At 44.7% G+C, this 19,546-nt stretch overlaps 1 protein-coding gene across 3 annotated transcripts in view; it reads left to right on the top strand.

Moving 5' to 3' along the window:
• Positions 1 to 9,804, top strand: part of LOC119393175 (rab-like protein 6) — a 113,200-nt gene extending 103,396 nt beyond the window's left edge. For 2 of the 3 annotated variants that reach the window (XM_049414828.1, XM_037660013.2), the window contains exons 15-16: positions 4,989 to 5,116; positions 6,796 to 9,804. In XM_049414828.1, coding sequence (XP_049270785.1) covers positions 4,989 to 5,116; positions 6,796 to 7,029 — 362 coding nt within the window. In that variant the 3' untranslated portion in view covers positions 7,030 to 9,804. The remainder of the gene's footprint in view (positions 1 to 4,988; positions 5,117 to 6,795) is intronic. The other variant, XM_049414834.1, reaches the window with a different exon arrangement.
• The last annotated feature ends 9,742 nt before the right edge of the window (positions 9,805 to 19,546 follow it).

Genomic DNA, 19,546 nt, shown 5'->3' with positions numbered 1-19,546 from the left:
GCTGAAGTGCTGATAAGAAGAACCTCGAACAGCGGGTCCAACGAGTCAACGCTATTACAGTCGCACGTCTGCAATATTCTACGCACGTCTGCGATGTTTGCGACGAGTGCGGCACGCTATCGTAATCTGATGATTGAGCTTCCGCTTGCAGCTGCCAAACTAAAGCGTTCTAAATTAGCCTCGACCCGTGAACACGAAACGAGTGCGAACGCGTCACTAAGTAGTGCAATTTTCGACAGCCACGACCTCACGACGCACAAGCAGCAGACGACGATCCCGAAGCGAGCATCACGGCAGAAGCAGCCAATCAGAGGCCTTGAATTGAACTTCAGTCATGTGCGTTTTGTACGCTTGTTACTGAAGTTGTTACTGAAGCTAGCTGAAACAGAGAACTTGAACACGGAGAAATGCTCTTGACAACGAGCCCAAAATGGTGGTGCCCGGTACGTTGTGCCGTTGTCGAGCTATAATTTTGAAAAACGCTTTTTTTTTTTGCTATTTCTGCAATTTTTGCCAAGTCGGAAGACGCAAAAAAAAAATTTATAGCACTTCTATATAGTTTTCAGTGAAGATATTTTGGAATCAGATAGAAAATGGGCTCCAGAAACTGAAAATGCGATTTTCCAAAAATCGTATCTTTTTTTTGGTCCCCCGGTAAAAATGAGACCATGTTTGTGACTTGTAATTCTCTCCGGTTATAACAGACCCATTCAGTGTTTACATAAAAGTCTGTTGTAACAGTACTTGGATTTTACATACTCCCTTTACAACAGACCAAAATCCTCTTCACTATGAAGGTCTGTTGTAATGAGGTTATACTGTAGTATGCAGTCATTGGTGTGCGCAGCGTTCTCCATTGAGGGGGGGGGGAGGCAAAGCTTCATCACAGTTCTCCCCCCCCCTCCCCCCTCTTCTTGTTGACACCCTTCCACTGGGGCCCTTGCCGTCTAAACGCAGTGCAAGTACAAGGTAGTAGGGGGGCGGTCGCACCCCCCCTGCCCCCCATGTGCACAAGTCTATGAGTATAGTGCTATAATTTCACATGGGATTTCTATGAAGATGTAACAACTGTTTGTTATGGCGAATGCTTTGATATATTTGGGTTCTGTTGTATATCTTTCCCAGCATGCATAAATTGGCTAGTTTTGTGCATCCAGATGTGATAGAAGAAATTTGTGGACGCAGACTTTTCATTGACATTATTGTCATTCATATTCAGGTGCAGTAATGACAGCATGAATGTCGGTACCACAACATACAGGGTGTTTTTTTAGGGGCGAAGCTCCTTATGTCGTGGGTCTGTCCATCCTCCGTTTGTTCTTTTATTTGTAGTAGCCACCTCTAGTTCGTGAGAAGCGCGCGTTCTGGTATGCAGTAGAAGAAGAAGACGACGTTGACGAGCGAGACTCTCGTGCGTGTTCGCCTGTGTGGCGTCGTTTCTTCTTCACTACGTGTCATGTTTTCAACGACGCCCGAAGACAACATTTCAGAAGTAACGCGCCATGAGGCTCCCTCTTGGCGCGCTTTTTCTTTCGCTGGAAGACAAGGCTACAGAGACCTACCCACGAGATAGCCGTTAACTTTGCAGTGGTCGAACGTCTTGGCAAAAGATTGCCGTTCTCTTATGTTTTCTTTACTTGTTGTTGCCTTCTGTAGTTTCCCGCCTACCATGTAAGCCTAGCTGGTTTTATGTCAAGCTTGTAGACGATGTGGAACGGAACCCCATACTTACTGCGGTGGACGTCCTCTATCTTACCGAGACGTGGAACCCCAAAAGACCGTATATCAAACGATACGTCCCAGTCGTGTGCATCGATGATGCAGAGCGTCCTGCAGGTGGTGTGGCCGTATACGTCAAACAAACAGAAAAGGCACAAGATCTGAAACTACTACCAACGACACAGAGCCACAACGGTGAATATGCTGCCATCGATTTTGATGGATGCATCACCATGACCATGTACCCTGCACCCAATTTGTCGAGTGGGAATATCGAGACATTCATTGACACGGCATCGTGTAATTATGACAAGTACAAGAATAGACCATTTGTGTTAGTTGGTGATCTGAATGTCGATATTACCGAAAAGAACAATGAGTGGTTAAAGGGACACTAAAGGCAAATTAAGTCGACGTTGATTGTTGAAATAGCGGTCCAGAAACCTCGTAGTGCTACTTTTATGCCAAGGAAGTGCTTAATCTGAAATAAAATCTGGTTTTAGTGGTCCGCATTGCGTTAGCGCACTTCAAATCACCCGCCTGAAATCCGACTTTCATACGTCACTGCTGCCGTGCCCAACGTTGCCCGCCTTTACTGCGCGGCCGCCGACACTAGCAGCAGCACGAAAGTAGAGGGACCCACAGCAGCAACAACGGCCATCGAAGCTTGCCGCAATCGCCACATTGGATGTGGACGGAGAACTTGACAACGAGACATTGGCTTGCGACGCTGGGCTCCAATTCAGCGACTTGAGCCTCGATGAACGCGGTATGCTGCTGAGGGCTCGTAGTTCCGGCGTCGTTGCATGCGGCATTTTGTCGAACTTTCTGTCAGAGCGACTTTCACGAGCGCGCAAAACACACGCGGCAATACGCGATCCTGAAACTACTACTGAGACGCGACCGCGTGAGCGAAGCAGGGTGCCGGGCGAAGCGCAGTTCGGTGAAAACGGAGCTTTTGAGCCACGTGTGCCATTCTCCATGGCAACACCAAAGAGGTTCTTTTTTCCATGAATCAAACGGAAACGAACAAGCAGCATTTTATTACGTCTTTTGATGCACAGAAGGTTCCTTTTTTATTGCTGCTAGTTTGATTACTAGTGATTAATTGTAGGCAGACTCTCATACGTCATCGGGATCACTTCGAAAATGTCCCACTCGTGGCGCTCATCATGTGATACATTTAGCTTAATTTCTCAGTAAGTAGGGCACTGCTGTTGATAATATTGCCGTTTTAGAAGCTGTCATACATTGAGCTTTCACTCTGACATAAATTGTTATTTGCCTTTAGTGTCCCTTTAATACAACATATGGCAGCCAAATATGCTCTCACGTGCACGTCCTTTGATCATATGAAACCAACGACCATCCGAGGGATGCGTATAGACCTGGTATTTTCAAATTATCAATTGCAACCTGTACAGGAACCGCTATCCCTTCATTTCACGGACCATAAAGCCGTGATAATGAAGGGACAACGCAAGCCATGCATCATCTAATTAAGAAAAATAAAAGTTTGATGTTCGTAATATACACACAGTGTTTCTCACTCCTTATATGACGATTGATGGGGTGTTACACAGAAGATTCACGGTTTACCGATGATATCCTCCGGAGCTTCGCCCCACTCATCATCATTCACCACATGGATATGCTGTGATTTTTTTAGACAATACAGATTTCTTATAAAAATGCTGTGGAAGATAGGCCCCTGTCGTCTTCGCAAACGAACTCTACACCAAGGCAGAAAAACTTTGCCGCGCTTAAAGTTTAATTTAAATGAGTAATTAACAAAACACGTTAATTAAGTGCTTAATTATTAACTTGAGGGCAGTTGTTTATATGAAAAAGTTGTAGGGATGTGACAATTTATGGCATACCCATTTTGAAAAATCCCAAAACACAGACGTAACTAGAGATACCAATCATCAAAATTCAAGGCACCAATCCCGGTGTTATTGAAACTGAGCATGCCGGGCGCGCAAGATATGGAGTAACTGTGTTACGTCAGACCGGAAGCTCGCATGAAAAACTAAGAAAAGGGGCGTCGCAGCAGAATCTGGTCGGGAAAAATGACAAGTCGTCCCAAATACCCAGTTTAGCTGCTTATTCTTTGTGCTTGGTGTGTAGTGCTTTTCCGTTTCTTTGTTAAACTCTGAAGAAGTGCAAAGAACTCTTTCGCTTGTCTGCAAGAAGTAGCGCAGCAGTGGCTGCTACCTAGCTTTATGTTGTAAAGTGAAAGAAAAGGTGGAAATTGTGGTTTTCTTAGGTACAGCGTAAAAAAAGCAAAAAAGCCACGGTGGCCTAGTGGTTATGGTGTTCGACTGCTGACCTGAAGGTCGCGGGATCGAATCCCGGCCGCGGTGTTTTGGAATTTTAAAAAAAATGGGTAAGCCATAAATTGGCACATCCTACAACTTTTCCGTATAAACTGTGCTCAAGTTAATAAAGAAGATAATTAACAAGTTTTTGTTAATTACTAATTTCAATGAAACTTTGATGCGCAAAGTATTTCCGCCCCGGCGTAGAGTTTGTTTGTGAAGACGACATGGGCCTGACTTTCATAGCATTTTTATAAAAAAGTCTGTATTGTTTAAAAGAAACACCCTGTATATGGATTACTTTCTTAATTTCGCTACCATTGCAGTGGATGCTGGGACATGCAAATCTGATGATTCCTAATTGGGAGTGTGTCAGCCTAAGCTTAAGTGCCATTTCCAAACTACGTACTCAGTGGTGGCCAATACAGTTTCATTTGATTCATTGTTGACACACCTATTATTACTGATATCTGTTGTTTAATTTTTTTTTTTTAAGTGACACTCTCATGTCTTGGTGGTGTACTGGTGTGAACTTTAATGCGTATAAAAAGTCTCGACCTTTGTCTCAACGAGTGTGCACAGCATTGACAATATACATTTTTGGCCTTGATTCGAAGTGCAGTCAGTTTTCTTCTGCTTTATAGTGGCTAAACTAGGCAGTGCAGGGTTTGCATTTTGCATACTACACTTTATACAACCAAGACTTATATTTTAATTTGACTTTTTCTAGATTCATTGTTATTTTGTGTAACTGTTACTGCTGCTTTGTATAGTAATTGCGATAAGAAAACTGCAGCACTCGTAGTTGAATGCATGTGGTCTTACGCTTACTGGCTGTACTGAGAATTGGAACATATCATGCAAAAATACTTAAGACATGGTTGTTACTAACAGCTTAATGTTTTCTTTTGTTCTTCTTTAAAATATTCTTTTCCTTATCTTGCAAAGATAAAGCTGCTTCCGTGCCAAAACATCAGCAGAAGCTTGGTGGTGCTTCTGGTACAGCCAGTGACACTCACGAGGACGATGCTGCTTCCATCACCAAGAAGAAGAAGCACAAGCACAAGTCCAAAAAGGTGCTTGTTCATTGCTGAACTGAAGCATGCTCTTATAAGATTATATGTAATTACTATTACGGGAATGTGTGCTTGTAACCATCAGCAATGACATGTGCTTGCTTTTTGCTCAGTCTTCGTGGTGCATTTGGGTCTGAGGAAAAGGAGAGAAGTTCTGATTAGGCACTTTGAGGCAGTGCTCATTCACAGCAATTGCTGTATATCTGTAATTGCTTAAAGAAATTTCACAATGTGCATTTATGAAGGGCATTCATAAATTTTGTGCTATCAGTACTATAAAATTGGAACAGGTATACGCGATAGGCATGTGTGTCTAGTTATAGTGGGAAATAAAAACTGTGTTCTGTTCATCATTGCGAACATGAGGGCATCAAAACAAATAAGACAGTGTCCATTGGGAAAGTTTAAGCACTAGCAGTGATCTGCTTTTTCCATTTGAGAGGGTACAGTCGTAGCAATATAAATACATGTGGTGGCAGTGTACAATGACAATGCTCCATTTATGAGGTGATGGTGACATGGAGTATAAGATTTCAGTGTGGTCAAACAAGCTTGATGAGGAACGAAATGGCCAACTATTGCACAGTGATGATGCACAAATCGCTGCACTGCGCAAGTCAAGGCTGTGGTACTCTGACTGCCAGACCACTGTTGAACAATTAGTGCAGTTTTAATGTGAGGGTAAGCTCAGTGCAGAACGTCCTTAAAAAAAACCTGCACAGGTTGGTGCATGCCGGGTTTCTTGGCTGCTGGCATCAATACAGAAAAGACTTGTGGAAGGAAACAGCGCAAGGAATCCTAAGCCTTGTGAGAGCAACAGTGATGACTTTTTGGGCGTTTCATCACTATAAATGTATGTTTGGTGCACCATTTTGACCAAGAAACAAAACTGCAAAGCAAACAGTGGGAACATGTGAATTTAACGTTGCCTAAAAAAGGCCGAGGCTGCGCCGCCGTCAGGAACAGTCATGCTGAGTGTGTTCTAGGTCTACCACAGTCAACTTGCAACAGACTGTGCCCAAAAAGGGCATACCATCACTGGCAGCCATAGGTTGGCAAACTCACTCATAAGCCGACTCACTCAGACTCGAATCAAGCCGTGAGTCTGAGTTCAAGTGCGTCCGGTTGAGGAAAATTTTTAGTGAGTCTGAATCGTAGTGAGCCCTGAGTGCAACACATGTTTTTTGAGCGAGTCTGAGTGTGCTTCACCTTTTTTGCTTACCTATGCTGGTGGATACAACTATTGCAAGTTGCCTCACCAAGTTGTGAGGCTCTATTGAGGCAAAGTGCAGAGGAAAGCTCAAGAAGGACATCTGTCTACTCCTTAAAACAACGTGGCTTTTTAATATCAAATATATGTCCTACTTGTCGGTATTATTTTTTCAATGATCACACAATTTAGTTTGTGCTATACTGTTTCTCAGCAACTTTTTATTGTTATTCACTCTGCATTACCTTGTCTTCATTCCTGTACCGTGACCTCATTTAAACATGGAGTTTTGCCCAAGTCCTGCTCATTCTGAATTGTTAAGGTAGTGTAACAAATGTGCTGGAATAAATATCCGTACGCATACCATCTTGCTTACTGTGGGCTGCATTGACAAGACATCACTGTACCATGATGACAGCAAGGAGCATGGAAAGATAAAAAGAGTGCCTTTTTTGGGGGGGACATGCAGGATGACACTGAGAGGAGTCAGAAGCATAGAAAAGAGAGGACTAAGGACAAGTCGAGCAGGGATAAGGACAAAGGCAACGACGAATCCACTGACAAAGCTAAGAAGAAGTCTCACCGCAAGCATCGCAAGGCAGTAGAGGAAAGCTCTTCAGATGCAGAACGGCTGGAGGCTTTCCTGGGTGCTGCTGATGATGCCAGTGTAGAGCGAGCGGTTGAAGCATATGAATCATTGTGACATATCCACTTTGTAGATAGTGGTGTTGAAGTATACTAGTGTGCGCAGATTGTCAATGGTAACAGAGCCGAAATATGCATGCTACCATAACAACAGAAGGTGTACCAGAGAAATATTCCATAGATATACCTTGTTTGTGCTGAGGCCACATTTGCTGGCTTTGGCAGCTTCCTTTCTACTGATGATGCCAGTATCAGCTTTACAGTGCTGTTAAAGCTTGATGCTAAGGGACTGGTGCCAACAGTTTGCTTGTACTGTTACTGTGTTGATACCACTGGTGATGTAGTAATACTCTAGCTTTTTAGGTATTACTGAAACTGGGCAGTGGTGCACAAAAGATCGCCAGGTGAAAGCTCAGCTGTATCCCGTGTGCTTTGTCTGAGAGGAACTGTCTTTGGAGCTGCACTAATGCTGTTGCTGGGGCAGAAGCCCAGTGTAGCACATGCATAGTGTGGCACTGTGTTGCTTATTAAACATGCTGCTGACTTCCAGCAATACAGTCACTAGCGCGTGAACCCTCATGCGGCAGGTATTGTTGGGGTCTCTCTGGCATAGGCAGCATTTTTTTTCGGGGGGGGGGGGGCACAGGCCCGGTGGGTTACCCCCTGGCTATGCCACTTTGGGGTCTGGGTAAGTGTTATGAACTGTACTGTAGTGGTTGCTGTTAGTACTTCTAGCATTAAGCAGTCAGATTTATACGGCACATTGCACATGTCCGACATGTGCAAGCCAACAGTGTCTGTGTTGAGAAACTAATATTTACTACTCTTACCAGTGTTACTGCTTTCACTGGAAAGAGTGACAGTAACCTATGTTGTTGGGCTTCGCACCAAATATATGCCAGAATATGTTTGCAAAATAAAGTATTAAATGAGTGACAGGCAGATAAATTATTTGCACCAGTAATCTCATTTACATTTCATGCTCTGAAAATAATTTTTGCTTATGTTTAGGGAGAATCATAGACCAGCATGAATAAAGAAGCATTGTTTCGCTCCGAGAATCATTGTAGACACTTGTCAGTGGTTAAGGATGCTGATTTCTGAGGCATGCTCCAAGTATTCTTTGTCAGGTACCGTCTTGAGGACTGTGTAATACAGGGGTTCTCAAACTTTCTGGGCTTGGGAAACACCGACAGTTTCTTCAGAATGCCATGGAACACCCAAGCATCCCTCTTTACAGTGATGTACATTTAGCACAAGGAAAATGGGGGAGGGAGGAGGTGCTGGACATGCAAAATCCTGTTTTATTTCTCGCAAAGACAAAATGAAAGAAACATGCCAGTCACACTGAGAAATGACCATCGTTACACCGGCCGTAAGGCTAAGTCTAAATGCTCGTGTAGCCCACAGCTGGCATGAAGCGATGCCTCTCGTGCTAAATGTAAGAACAGCACAACAGGGAAAGACGGGGGAGGAACACACACACAGCACTGTGCGTGTGTTCCTTGTCAGTCTTTGTGCGTTGCGCTGTTCTTACATTTATTATGTCCTTCTAACATGCCCAAGTTTCCACCCTTCATAGCCTCTCGTGCATTTCAAAGCGCTCGTTGCACATTTTGTTTACAAAACCAACGCAACGCTATGGCAAATCAGTGTGTATAAAAACTGTGCCATGTGTCTGTTAAGGCCACTTAAACAGCAGATGTCATCTTCCATCTCTCGGCTTGGAGAATTTCTTAATTCCGTGCACTTGTTATAAACTGCGCTCATTCTGCTGAACATCATTCTGCATGTGCTGTCACCACAAGTCCACAGATTGCACAAATTTCATGGGGTGCACAATGACTACGAGTCTTACTTGCCACTACCACATGCATCTCTCACTACTCGCAGACTCCCAACGTGCACATGCAATGGCTTCATGAAATGCAAAATGCAAGGCAAATTTTCTTGTCTGAATCAATAAATTAGGTGTTGATGGAGGTAAAACAGGAGCTGGTCACATTCGTTCTGACCACTGCCAGAACCCTAAAATGCCCTTCATGGAACCCAGTTTGAGAACCCCTGTTGTTGTACATAGGGGGAATGCATTCGGTGTTCACTACGCACTGTTTTGTTATTAGCAGTTTTCGATTAGGCCTCCAAATGGTGATAATCTCGTGACTCATATCTTAAACTCTTATACACTTGAATTTGTTGTTCCTTTCCTTACACAGTGTCCTCTAAGTAGAAGTTAACGTGGCACACTTTACAAGGCAATGCCACAAGCAACTTTTGAATTGGAAAAGATTGCAAGATATGTTCCTTGATTGTGTGCACAGCACTGTGCTCGAATTTGTCCTATGCATGGCATGAGTTAGGTATAGCTAATCGTCTATTCTACTGCGTAGTGGACAATGACATGTTGCACTGTTTTACTTCTGTTCCTTTCAGTGACACATTTCAGTGGCAGAGTTGTCACACTGTCATGTTATAGAAGGCTTACATTTGAAATTGGGGGCACATTTGTGTAAATCCATTGGACACGCTTGCAACTAGTATTTTAAAACATGCAACGGGTACTATATATTGCTTGCTGTTACAGTAAAGCCGATAAATATGAGTAATGTTTTGCTTGATTGTGTCGATTTCTTATCGAGTTTTGCTGTCATCAGGCACGAATGTCTTCGTGATTAAATGCAAATCACCTTGTTTTTATGGACCTTTGTGGTCACTGTGATGAGTACTCCTTATTGAATGCTTGCTTGTTGTGTGTAAGAATGTCCCGTTTATGGAGGTTCTTGCAAATATAAAAATCTCGAGGCATCATTCTGTCCTCACACTGAACAACTTTCCCTCAAAGTTTCCATAGATTGTTACTTGTTTGTCTTTTACTGTGTTTCATACTTTTCGATTTGTAACCTCATATTCTTGAACTTCCTAAAACATGTTTGACAAGTTCCAGATAACTTTTCTTGCATCATCGGTGTCATACATTTAATTACACCAGCTGGCCAGGAGTTCTTGTGATAGCAAATTCTGACAGTCACTTGCGTGGCCTGGAAAGTTGACAGGGTTGCTTTGTGAGCTTTGACTTGTACAGATTATCTTTGAGTGTTTCTTGCCTTGCGTTCATATTGAAAGTTTGATTGTGTGCCTGTATTTATAGTGCACTTTGAAGTGCGACTAGTGATGTTTCTTTGGCGTGACATAAAAAGGAAGGTTCGAGAATATGTACTCGATTTTGTTTACCTTAATAACAAACATTGAAAGCTTGTTGTGGCTGCCTCAAGAAATGTTACACAGCACTTTCTTGTATCTTATGGTGCAATTGCACCAACATCTTGTCTTTGATTGAAGTAAGTAATGAAGATGTTTTTACTGCTGTGTTGTTTTAGGACGTGTTATATATATAAAAAAAAGGAAATGCTATGAAGACCAAAAAGTGTCTCAGTTACTCTGTTGTGATACAGCTGTTTTTCTAAATTCTATTGAACGATGAAGTGTTAAAGGGGTGGTGCCACCAAATTTGTGGCTTGCGCGATCTTTACTGTAAGCGTTTCCTATAGCTCCAGGAAGCATGATGCACGAACCAAGATTCATGTATTCTCTCTAAATAATTTAATATCGCCTTTTGATGTGGACAACTCTCGGTTTCGGTTTCTGGGCGCCAAGGCTGGGCAGTGACGTAGAAGTGTAGGAGACTTGGTCACGTGACCACACAAGGCTGTGACGCACTTGGCCAGGAAGCGATCGAAACTCGGCGAGTGACGTAGCAACCGATGCTTTACCGGTACTATAGTGAACTAGAATATATTCTAGTTCACTACAGCCGGTACGTACGTTGCGGAGGTGGCGGAGGTCCGGAGGTCACTCACGTCACTACAGCAGATCTGGTGTGACGTCACTACAACTTTCGTTGCCCATCCTATAGATCTACGTCAGTGTTGGCGCGCTAGCGATGGGTTTCGATCGGGAGAATGGGCATTTAGGTACACTTTGGAAGTGAATTAAAATATATTCTAAACGTTTGCTGTGTCCGTCCCTTCGTGTGGAGTGTCCTTGCATACAGAGGAAACCCACAACAGGCTTGTTATGGCCTCGAAATTTGATGGCACCGCCCCTTTAAGAACAATGCTGTTAAAGGGACCCTGAAACTTTTTATTGGTTTTGTTTGAATGCACCAAATAATTAAGGGAGGTCATTGTACGCTTTAGTCAAGTTTATAATCCAATAATTTACTAATGAATTAAAATGATTGGACACATTTGCTGGTCATAGTAACCCTACTCTGTTCATGTTCACCCACCTGTGCCAACTGACAGCATATTGGGCACATGTTAAGCAGGCAAGCAATGTTGTCGGCATCCTCTGCAGCTTCCTATATAATATGATCAATATTTTCAGCAGTGCAGAGGTGTTCTTTTTGGTAGTACTAGTAGTAGTAATGCCTTGGTTGCTTGCCCTTAAACAAAAAAGAAAAGCAGTGAGACAGACATACGATTTCTAAAGGACATGGTATATTCACTGCAAAAAGACCAGGACTATCGGCTTGAGCCTGCTGGTGTGTTATACAAGTTAGATGGAAAATCTCTTTGGTAGCATGAAGGAAGGGGAGTGGGTGAGAAGGAAGGCAACGGAGGTTAAGAATAGTGTAGTAGTGATGTGAGCATGAATTACCTTCGTTCTTTTCTACCAACAAGAGATGGCTATGCGTTCTGGCATTCAGCAGATACACGTGCACTAATTCTCATGCACCTGCCATGAAGCAACTTGTTAGTCTTGCGTTGCAAATACTTAATCTCTCCCACCGGGTGTATGCAGGGAGTGACCACACGCTAGACCACAAGTGCACAGCACCTGCATTGTCACATGTAATCATGTGGTTAGCATTTTCTTTAATGTAGCATGCAGTGATAGCTTTTCAGTAACATTTTGGTAATATGTTTTGTGTCTAAACCGGTGGCCTAACTTTGCACAACTTGTTTCAGGGCTTGGTGCTGAGCTAGTTGGTTCATTACTTGAGAAAATGTGGTATGACGCGAAGAGGACGGGGACGGAGTGACGACATGAACCGACACACACAATTTTCCTCAATTGTTTCAGGGACTTTTTAAAGAAGGTTGTAGTTTAGACCAAGGAGGATCAAAACTATTGTGTTCCAAGGATGTACACTCGCATGCACGTGCATGTGTGTGTAAGGGGACTGTTGCACATATAAATTTAATATTAGATTATGATGCTGTGTAGCTTTTAGGGGGCCCGCCACACATTTTGAACGTAGGAAACACTGTCGAACAGTAGTTAAGGCTCCTGTGAACATGTTGGCCAAATATTGTTGCACGGCATGCAGCAGGCAATTTGGAATTTAGTTTTAAAAACTGCCGAAAATCATTTGCTCTCCTCTCCGCGAACTACGCAGTCAAAGGAGCCAACCAAGTAGTCATGGGGACAAACACGGTCATTGGCCAATATTATGATTGTGAAAGCACCCTCGGTATAATTTATATTGTGTGTTTCGAGTTCAGTAATTTTAAAATAAATACTGTTCACGTTTCTCTCTTCTGAAACACCGAGAAAGTAACTCTCTTAGTACTGCTTCCGGTCTCAATCAAGTAATCTGCTTGTTTTGTTTTCTCCTGTATTCATCTGAGGCAGCATGCAGCATACTACACCCGTGCTATTTCACACACTTGTTGGTCACTTGTCTCGCACTGAGTATACTGCTACAGTACTTACCGATGCATATCATTTTCAAGACCACCGGTACACCAGTCATTGCATGCTTTGTCTTTTACATTCCCCTTGAGCAAGACACCTTGCTTGATGAATCACTTGGGGTTCAGTCACTCGAATTCGCTTCAAACTGTGCTGTCTGGATTTGGCTACTATCTTGGTTTCCAGACTACTATAAGTTTCCAGGCGTCTATCAAGCCGCAGACTGCAGCTTTTAACCCTGATAACCATTATTAATGTATTTGGACAAATAACTTGAATTTGAATCTGTTGGTCAAGCTGACGCAGGAGAGCACCCGGTACTCTCAGAGCTCGGCCAGACCTTTTCACAATAGCGCTTCTTGTGCTGCATAATTACCACAGCCACCTCAAGGTGCCACCACGTGCTGATGGCACAGTCGTCATCGTACCAGAAGTTTGCAGGCATATTAAAAAAAACTGATAAACTGCCACGCTGACGTAGCTTCTTGACCCTTTCATCCCTGCCCATGTAGCTTCCAGTGCACTTGGGATGAAAGAAGAGAAAAAAATTGCACCATCTCCCGCTAAAGGGGACCATGAGGCGATGCGAAGCCGGAGCACTTGCACGATCGCGTTCCGTTGGTGTTCGTTGGGCATGCTACGGACCTCGGGCATGCTACCGACCTCGCGTCGTGGAACGCGAAGAGGAACACTACGCGCGTCGTGCCTTCCCTCTAGCCTGGCCGTTAATTCTCACAGGGCGAGCGGGGAACACGGTCGACAGGCACGCGAGAGGGGGGTAGCGCAGGAGAGAATTTCGGCATGTCGAGCCCGCACTTCAGAGGAGTCAACCGAAGCAAGCGCTGGACAACGCGCGCAGCGCTCTACCCGCTTTAAATTCACACTTGAAGGAGAGGAGACTAGAGGAAGAGAGTAGCGCATGCGCCGCGAGAGCAGAAGCGAGAACGCAGGAGAAGCGCAAGCTGGTGCTGGGAGAGAAGTGGAGAGAGTAACGCGCAGCTGTTGGAGAGGGAAGGAGGAGAGTTGCGCATGCATAGTCCGAGTGCGGACATGGTGCGGACTCAGGTCGACGCCGCGGGACATACCCCCGAGCAAGAGATGCTTCGCATCTAAAAGCGCTCTGAGCGTGCGACAAATCCCTGTAACTCCACACGTACTCAACGAATTTTAAAATTTTTTGCTGCAAGTGATTAGTGAGGTAATAAACTCAAATAGTGAGGTCATTCGATGATTACTTGGAAAAATGCTGCAGAGTCCCTTTCAGTTGGTCATCAGTCAGTCTCTTGTATTTCTGCTTCTGAGTGCCAAATTAAGGAAAAAAGAAACCTGAAACATCGGCCAGCAACAAGACTCGAAGCTGTGATGCACCTCTGGTCCAACACCTGTGTATTTTTGCCAGTGAATACACATACTCCGATAGGCAGAAACTTGAGCGAGCAGCGTAGTCCAAACTTATAGAAACAATGCTTATTCCGACGCACAAGGATAAAGCATCACAGTGTGTTTGTGCTTCGTCTAAGCAGAGCTATGTAGCATACTCTCTCTGGTGCAGCTTTACTCGAAAAAGAGGCGGTAACGTCGCTCATTAGTGGGAGCCACGATTCAATGCCATTAGAGTGCAAGGTGTGGGTAAAAACTAATGAATGGTTAGAAGTCCTTTATGGTCCTAAACTGCTGAAACTTAGCCATAGAAATTCAAGGACATTAGTAAATGCATAAAACCCCATGAGCAGGCTTCCCCACAAGAGTAAAATGAATAAGCATTATAAAGGTGGATTTTCCTTGTTTGTAGCCAGCCATTGAAGTTCAATAACTAGCGAATGTGCAAAACGCCGTTACCAGGCTGCTCCACAAAAGTGTAAAGGTGGATTTTTCATGTTTGTAGCCAGAACAGGAATGTACCACATACTAATGCATATTCCATTGTTTTGTACCCACTTTGGTCACGAGCTCCACTTTTGCAGAGATGGTGTTGTGTTACAGTGATGTGAAGCTGAAATTTTGCCTGTTTCGCGCTCTCAAGAAGTATTCATCAATAAGATCTACGCAAATTCCGTATACATGCCGTATTCCTTAGCTAAATGGCGACAACCGGACATTGCGACAGTGACGTGCAATCACTGCAGGCTGCGCTGCCGCGCAGACCTTCACCACTTACTGTGGCAATGTTCCGCATTTGAAAAAGGGCGAATGGCCATACAGGCTTTGCAGTACACAAATTATCGGGAAGCGCTGCTTACGGAATGGAAGTCAGAGCGGCCTGATCAGAGTGGTTTAGGGGGTCCGACAGACCACAGTACTGACCACACACCGCCTTAGTACATGTGATTGTGACTTGAATAAGTGCAAACCCTATGAAACTGTGTAATATTAGTATAGTTTGAAAGTCCCGCTTATCCCCACAGAGGCCATGCGCCTCCCTCTTTTTCAATAAAGGACTTTCCATCCATCCATCTCCAGCTAGCACATTAATATCCACCTGAAATCTTGTGGCAGTTTATCAGCAATGCTCGTTTAGTGAATATTCTGATGCCAAAGGTTAAACTGTGCACTGAAATGAGAACTTAGGAATTGGCGGCAATCTCCAAGTTCCTTGTTATGGGCCATTTCAAGCTTAAGAAATTTTCGTGGATCCATTCAACAAATAGTCCATAATTACTGATTCATTTTGCTAGTCAAGCAAGTTACGTTAGGCTAGGCACAGGGCTGGTATGGACAAGTGCAAGTACTGTGCACCTTGTCACGTTTTTTAACAGCAGAGCTGTGCAAGTTCGGAGCAGCCTCGTTAGTCGTGAACAAAAATAATCATCATCATGAAGCGGCACGTGCTCTCTTCGTCTTCTTCCTCTTCGACCTCTTATTCATCATCTGCTTCACTCCCAGAACACGTGCGCCGATTTCTACGTCAGGGGATGCGGTAACTCTGATGGGCGAGAGAACGAGCTGAAAAAGAAGAGAAATAGAAAGAAAGGGAAGAAAGACAGAAAAAGATACCAATACAGAGGAAGAAATAGACACAAAAAAGAGATAGAAAAACAAAGCAACGCTGAAGGAGAAAAAGAAATAGTAAGAAAAAGGAAATGAGAAATATAGAAAAGGAAGAAAGATGGGGGGGGAAAAACAGGAAAGAAATAGGAATAAACAGGGACAACAAAAGGTAGAAAGAATAGAGAGAAAGAAGTAAAAAAAATTCGGCAGATCCCACGCCTTGTGGGAATCGGTAATGCGAAGCAGTCTTTAATGCTGCATTTTTTGGCTTTGAGCCAAGGTGGATCGACGTGTTTTGTCGCGTTAGCTACACTGGCCTAGCCGAGCCATTTTCGCGTGGCTCCTCAAGAGCCGTACTGCGCATGCGTGAGGATCAATGATGTCACACAGCTGGCGCATCGGAACCGGCACCTCCCGCGCACTCCGCCGCTGCCGCGCGCGACTCGCTGCCGCCGGTCTGCGCTTTCCAGAGGAGTGACGTCGTAGCCGAGGTAGACGTACTGGCGCCGGCGCGCGCGCAGCTATTCGCCTTCGCTGTGCAGTCGCCGTCTGACACTGCGCTGGAGCCGCTTGATAGCGCCTTTGACTGGCGTTTGCCAGTGTGGTTTAGCCATGGAGAAGGAGAGCGCAAATGCTACTCAACGGCACAGAAGAGCGGAGAAGCTTAACTCATCGGATCCCGAAGTGGTTGCCTGGAAAAATAAATATACATGTGCCACATAATATGTATACCATGTGTGTGTCATTAGAGCAGCAGTAAGCATGATAATCAAGCTAATCCTAGACAATCAGGAAAGCTAAGAACAATCGGCTGAACCTTTGCTAACGCTACGTTATCCTGGCCTAGCCGAGCTAAGCCATTGCAACATTTTTGTTTGTAAATGGAGGAATTGTGCACACATAATGGGCTTACCAGGCACGTCGACTACACCCACGTTTTAATGGTAACATGGTCTGACGTAGTATCAGCACTAACGTTAGAGCGGGGACGTCTGTATTATCGAAACAAAGTGCACGTACGCTACGGTGCGATGATGTGAATATCATACGTAACTTTCGTTCGCGTATTCCTTTGGGGTCAAGCACCGCTTGAATATAGCTTGCTGAATCATAGGAATACAACTGTCACCTTTATTAGACTGCCATAAAAGCGGAACCTACACTGGAACCACACTTGGCGTTAACCCGACATGACGCCTGTGTCATAGGAGTACAGATGTAGTGTTCATATTGCTTTGTTATGAAATTAGATAGCAGGCACTACAAGCACAGTTCACATTGCAGCGACATTACACCTGCATAGGGTCTTTTTCCAAAGCAGTTTCTAGACCTGGCGTGGCTCGGTGGTGGAGTACCTGACTGCCACAAAGAATGCTTGGGTTCGATTCCGGCTGGGATCCCAAATTTTATTCTTTGCATTCGGTCTACGCTGCCGGTGTCGGTTTTTCTTAACGCTCTCGCATTTAAGTTACCAATGTCTGTCCTCGCCATTCCTGGGTAGATATAAACTGTCAATGATCTGTGGCACATACCCGTGTACCACGGCCCGTGGTATACGGGTATATACCACACATGTCTGCAGGAAAGTGTTTGACGACGTACGCGACAGGATTTTCACGTTATTCATGTCATGACCAGAAAGTCACATTCGTGAAACCATATTACCCTCCCATGCCACTATTGGTCTACGCCATGTGAAGGAGGCGATCACGAGAGCACCCAGACGTAGGCGGCTAGATAGAAAGACAGATACATACATACGAAGTGCCTTGGGTTCGCTAAGAAATGCTTCGCATTTAAAATAAAGAGAAACAAGGAAAGCAGCCCAGCTCCGCGCTTCCTTCAGGCTTGGCACCACTAATGCGAAGCTGCCTTAACTTTTTTTCCATCAAATGTTTCTATAATGCTGATAAGGACTATATGATCATATTTTGCCTAATGAGACCCCACAGATGGAAAGGGTGATTTTTCGTCCACTCTAATTTCAATTTATGTCATTATTATACTACACGACAGTTAAAAGACAATTAATTGCCCCTGTGCTTTCCCTGGCCTAATTGTCTGTTGGATTCACTTGGTTGTGCCTAACAAAGAAACGAGCCCCTAGAAAAAATTCCCATTCTTTCGTTTTTGTCAGCTAGGCCTAGTTTGAGGACATTGTAGCGTGCTTTGCTAGTGTGCATCCTCCCAGCTGTGTGCTTATAAAAGGCTCGTGTACAAAAGGCTTGTGATGAGCCTCAAGGTAGCTGTTGCTTGTGAAGGTCTGTTATGCAGCAATGTTTGTACCCAGATGCCAGTGTTCATGGAGGACTGATATTCTGAATAATGGAGTCAGTTAAACCTCGACATAACGAACTTCAGTGTTACGAAATTCTCGATATAACGAAGTATTTCACTTTTTATAACTTCATGTCCACTGAACACTTAAATTTGTATTCGCCTCAGTGTAACGAAGCGTGTTTATCCGTGATTTGAATATAACGAATTTCACTACTGCCGCAGAGAAAACCGATGCGATAAATAGAAACTTCTGCTGATGCCGGTGGTCATGTGGTTTAGTTGCACGCGGCTTTTGCGAGCGGATTTTTCAAATCGCGTGCCGCGCGACGGAGAGCGGTCACAGAAGCGGAGCCGGTGCACCCCAATGCTCTCTTCGCCTTCAGAGAGGCGGAGAGGGGGAGTATGTGGCTGATCCGTATCGCGCGCCATCTGTATGCAGCGTAGCTCGATCCGTATTGTGCGCCGCGATTATCGTGCGTCAGCGCCCGATTTAGTGTTTTATTGCTATAGCATTTACATATATATGGATACTCTCGGCGGGTTTTTGCCGTCGTCGTCATGTACTATATAACGTCCATATCGATAACGTCGCCCCGCGCATCGTATGTGCTACGCGCGAGCAAAAGCACGCAAGCGCTGGGGACGAACGAGGCTGAAACAGAGATTAAACAAGCCGGCAATCTCCGTCGCACGGAGGATTGCATGCAATAACATCGCCCAGCGTGCGAGGCCTGCAGTCGATGGCTCCTCAAGCATAGAGGAAACGCCGCGGCCGTCTTTCGTCGGTCGAAGGAGCGTGACGGGGCGCCAGGGGGTGGGTGGGGGATGGATGGCTGCGTCGAACATAAGGGCATGTCGCGCGCGCTATCTCGACAGACATTAGGAGACGGCCCGTAAACTTGCTGTGCTCTTACCGCTTATTTCGCGTTGAGAGTACAGACAGCACGAAAACCGCTTCGTTCCCTGGAGCACGGCCGTGTTCTCCTAAACCGGTGTTTTGTTGAGTTGCGCGAGATCGGATTCAAAAGAGATAGCTGGTAGCCTTACTTCGTATAGCATTCCAATTTGTTGCTATCGCATTTATTGTTTCGCCCTTGCGGCGAAACTGTTTCTTGTTTTTGTTATTGTTGCGTGTCAAGTAATAGACGTGAGTAGCCGTAGAGGCGTTCGCGCTAAATGCGACGAGCTCTCACTTGTCTTCTGTGAGTGCACGATCGCTCGGGAAAACGGATGTCGCCAACAAGGCTTGTACCTTGCAAGCAATATTGATCGACAAGGAAATGGATGTCGCCGCTTGTTTCAGGATATCACTTTCTATGATTCCGAACTTGGAAAGAAGCCATTCTTTAACAGGCGCCATGCAAATAATTTTTTTTTTTCCTCAGGTAAGGGCACTGCTACAACAAGTTTTAAAGGGGCCCTTCAACACTTTTCCAGCTTGGTCAGAAAACGCTGCCGATCGGTAGTCGAGGCTCTCCTGTGAACACGCGACGCGAGCCAAACATCATAGCGCAGCGAGCGGCCTGAAATTTGCTGTTAGTTCTGAAATTCAGCTCGAAATCATACCCCTTTCTCTCGACAAATGATGACATAAACCCACATGACCACGC

Source organism: Rhipicephalus sanguineus, chromosome 1, assembly GCF_013339695.2.
Source record: "Rhipicephalus sanguineus isolate Rsan-2018 chromosome 1, BIME_Rsan_1.4, whole genome shotgun sequence".
Classification (NCBI taxonomy): domain Eukaryota; kingdom Metazoa; phylum Arthropoda; class Arachnida; order Ixodida; family Ixodidae; genus Rhipicephalus; species Rhipicephalus sanguineus.
Note: the sequence above shows the minus strand (reverse complement) of the source record. Positions and strands in the feature narration are given on the sequence as shown.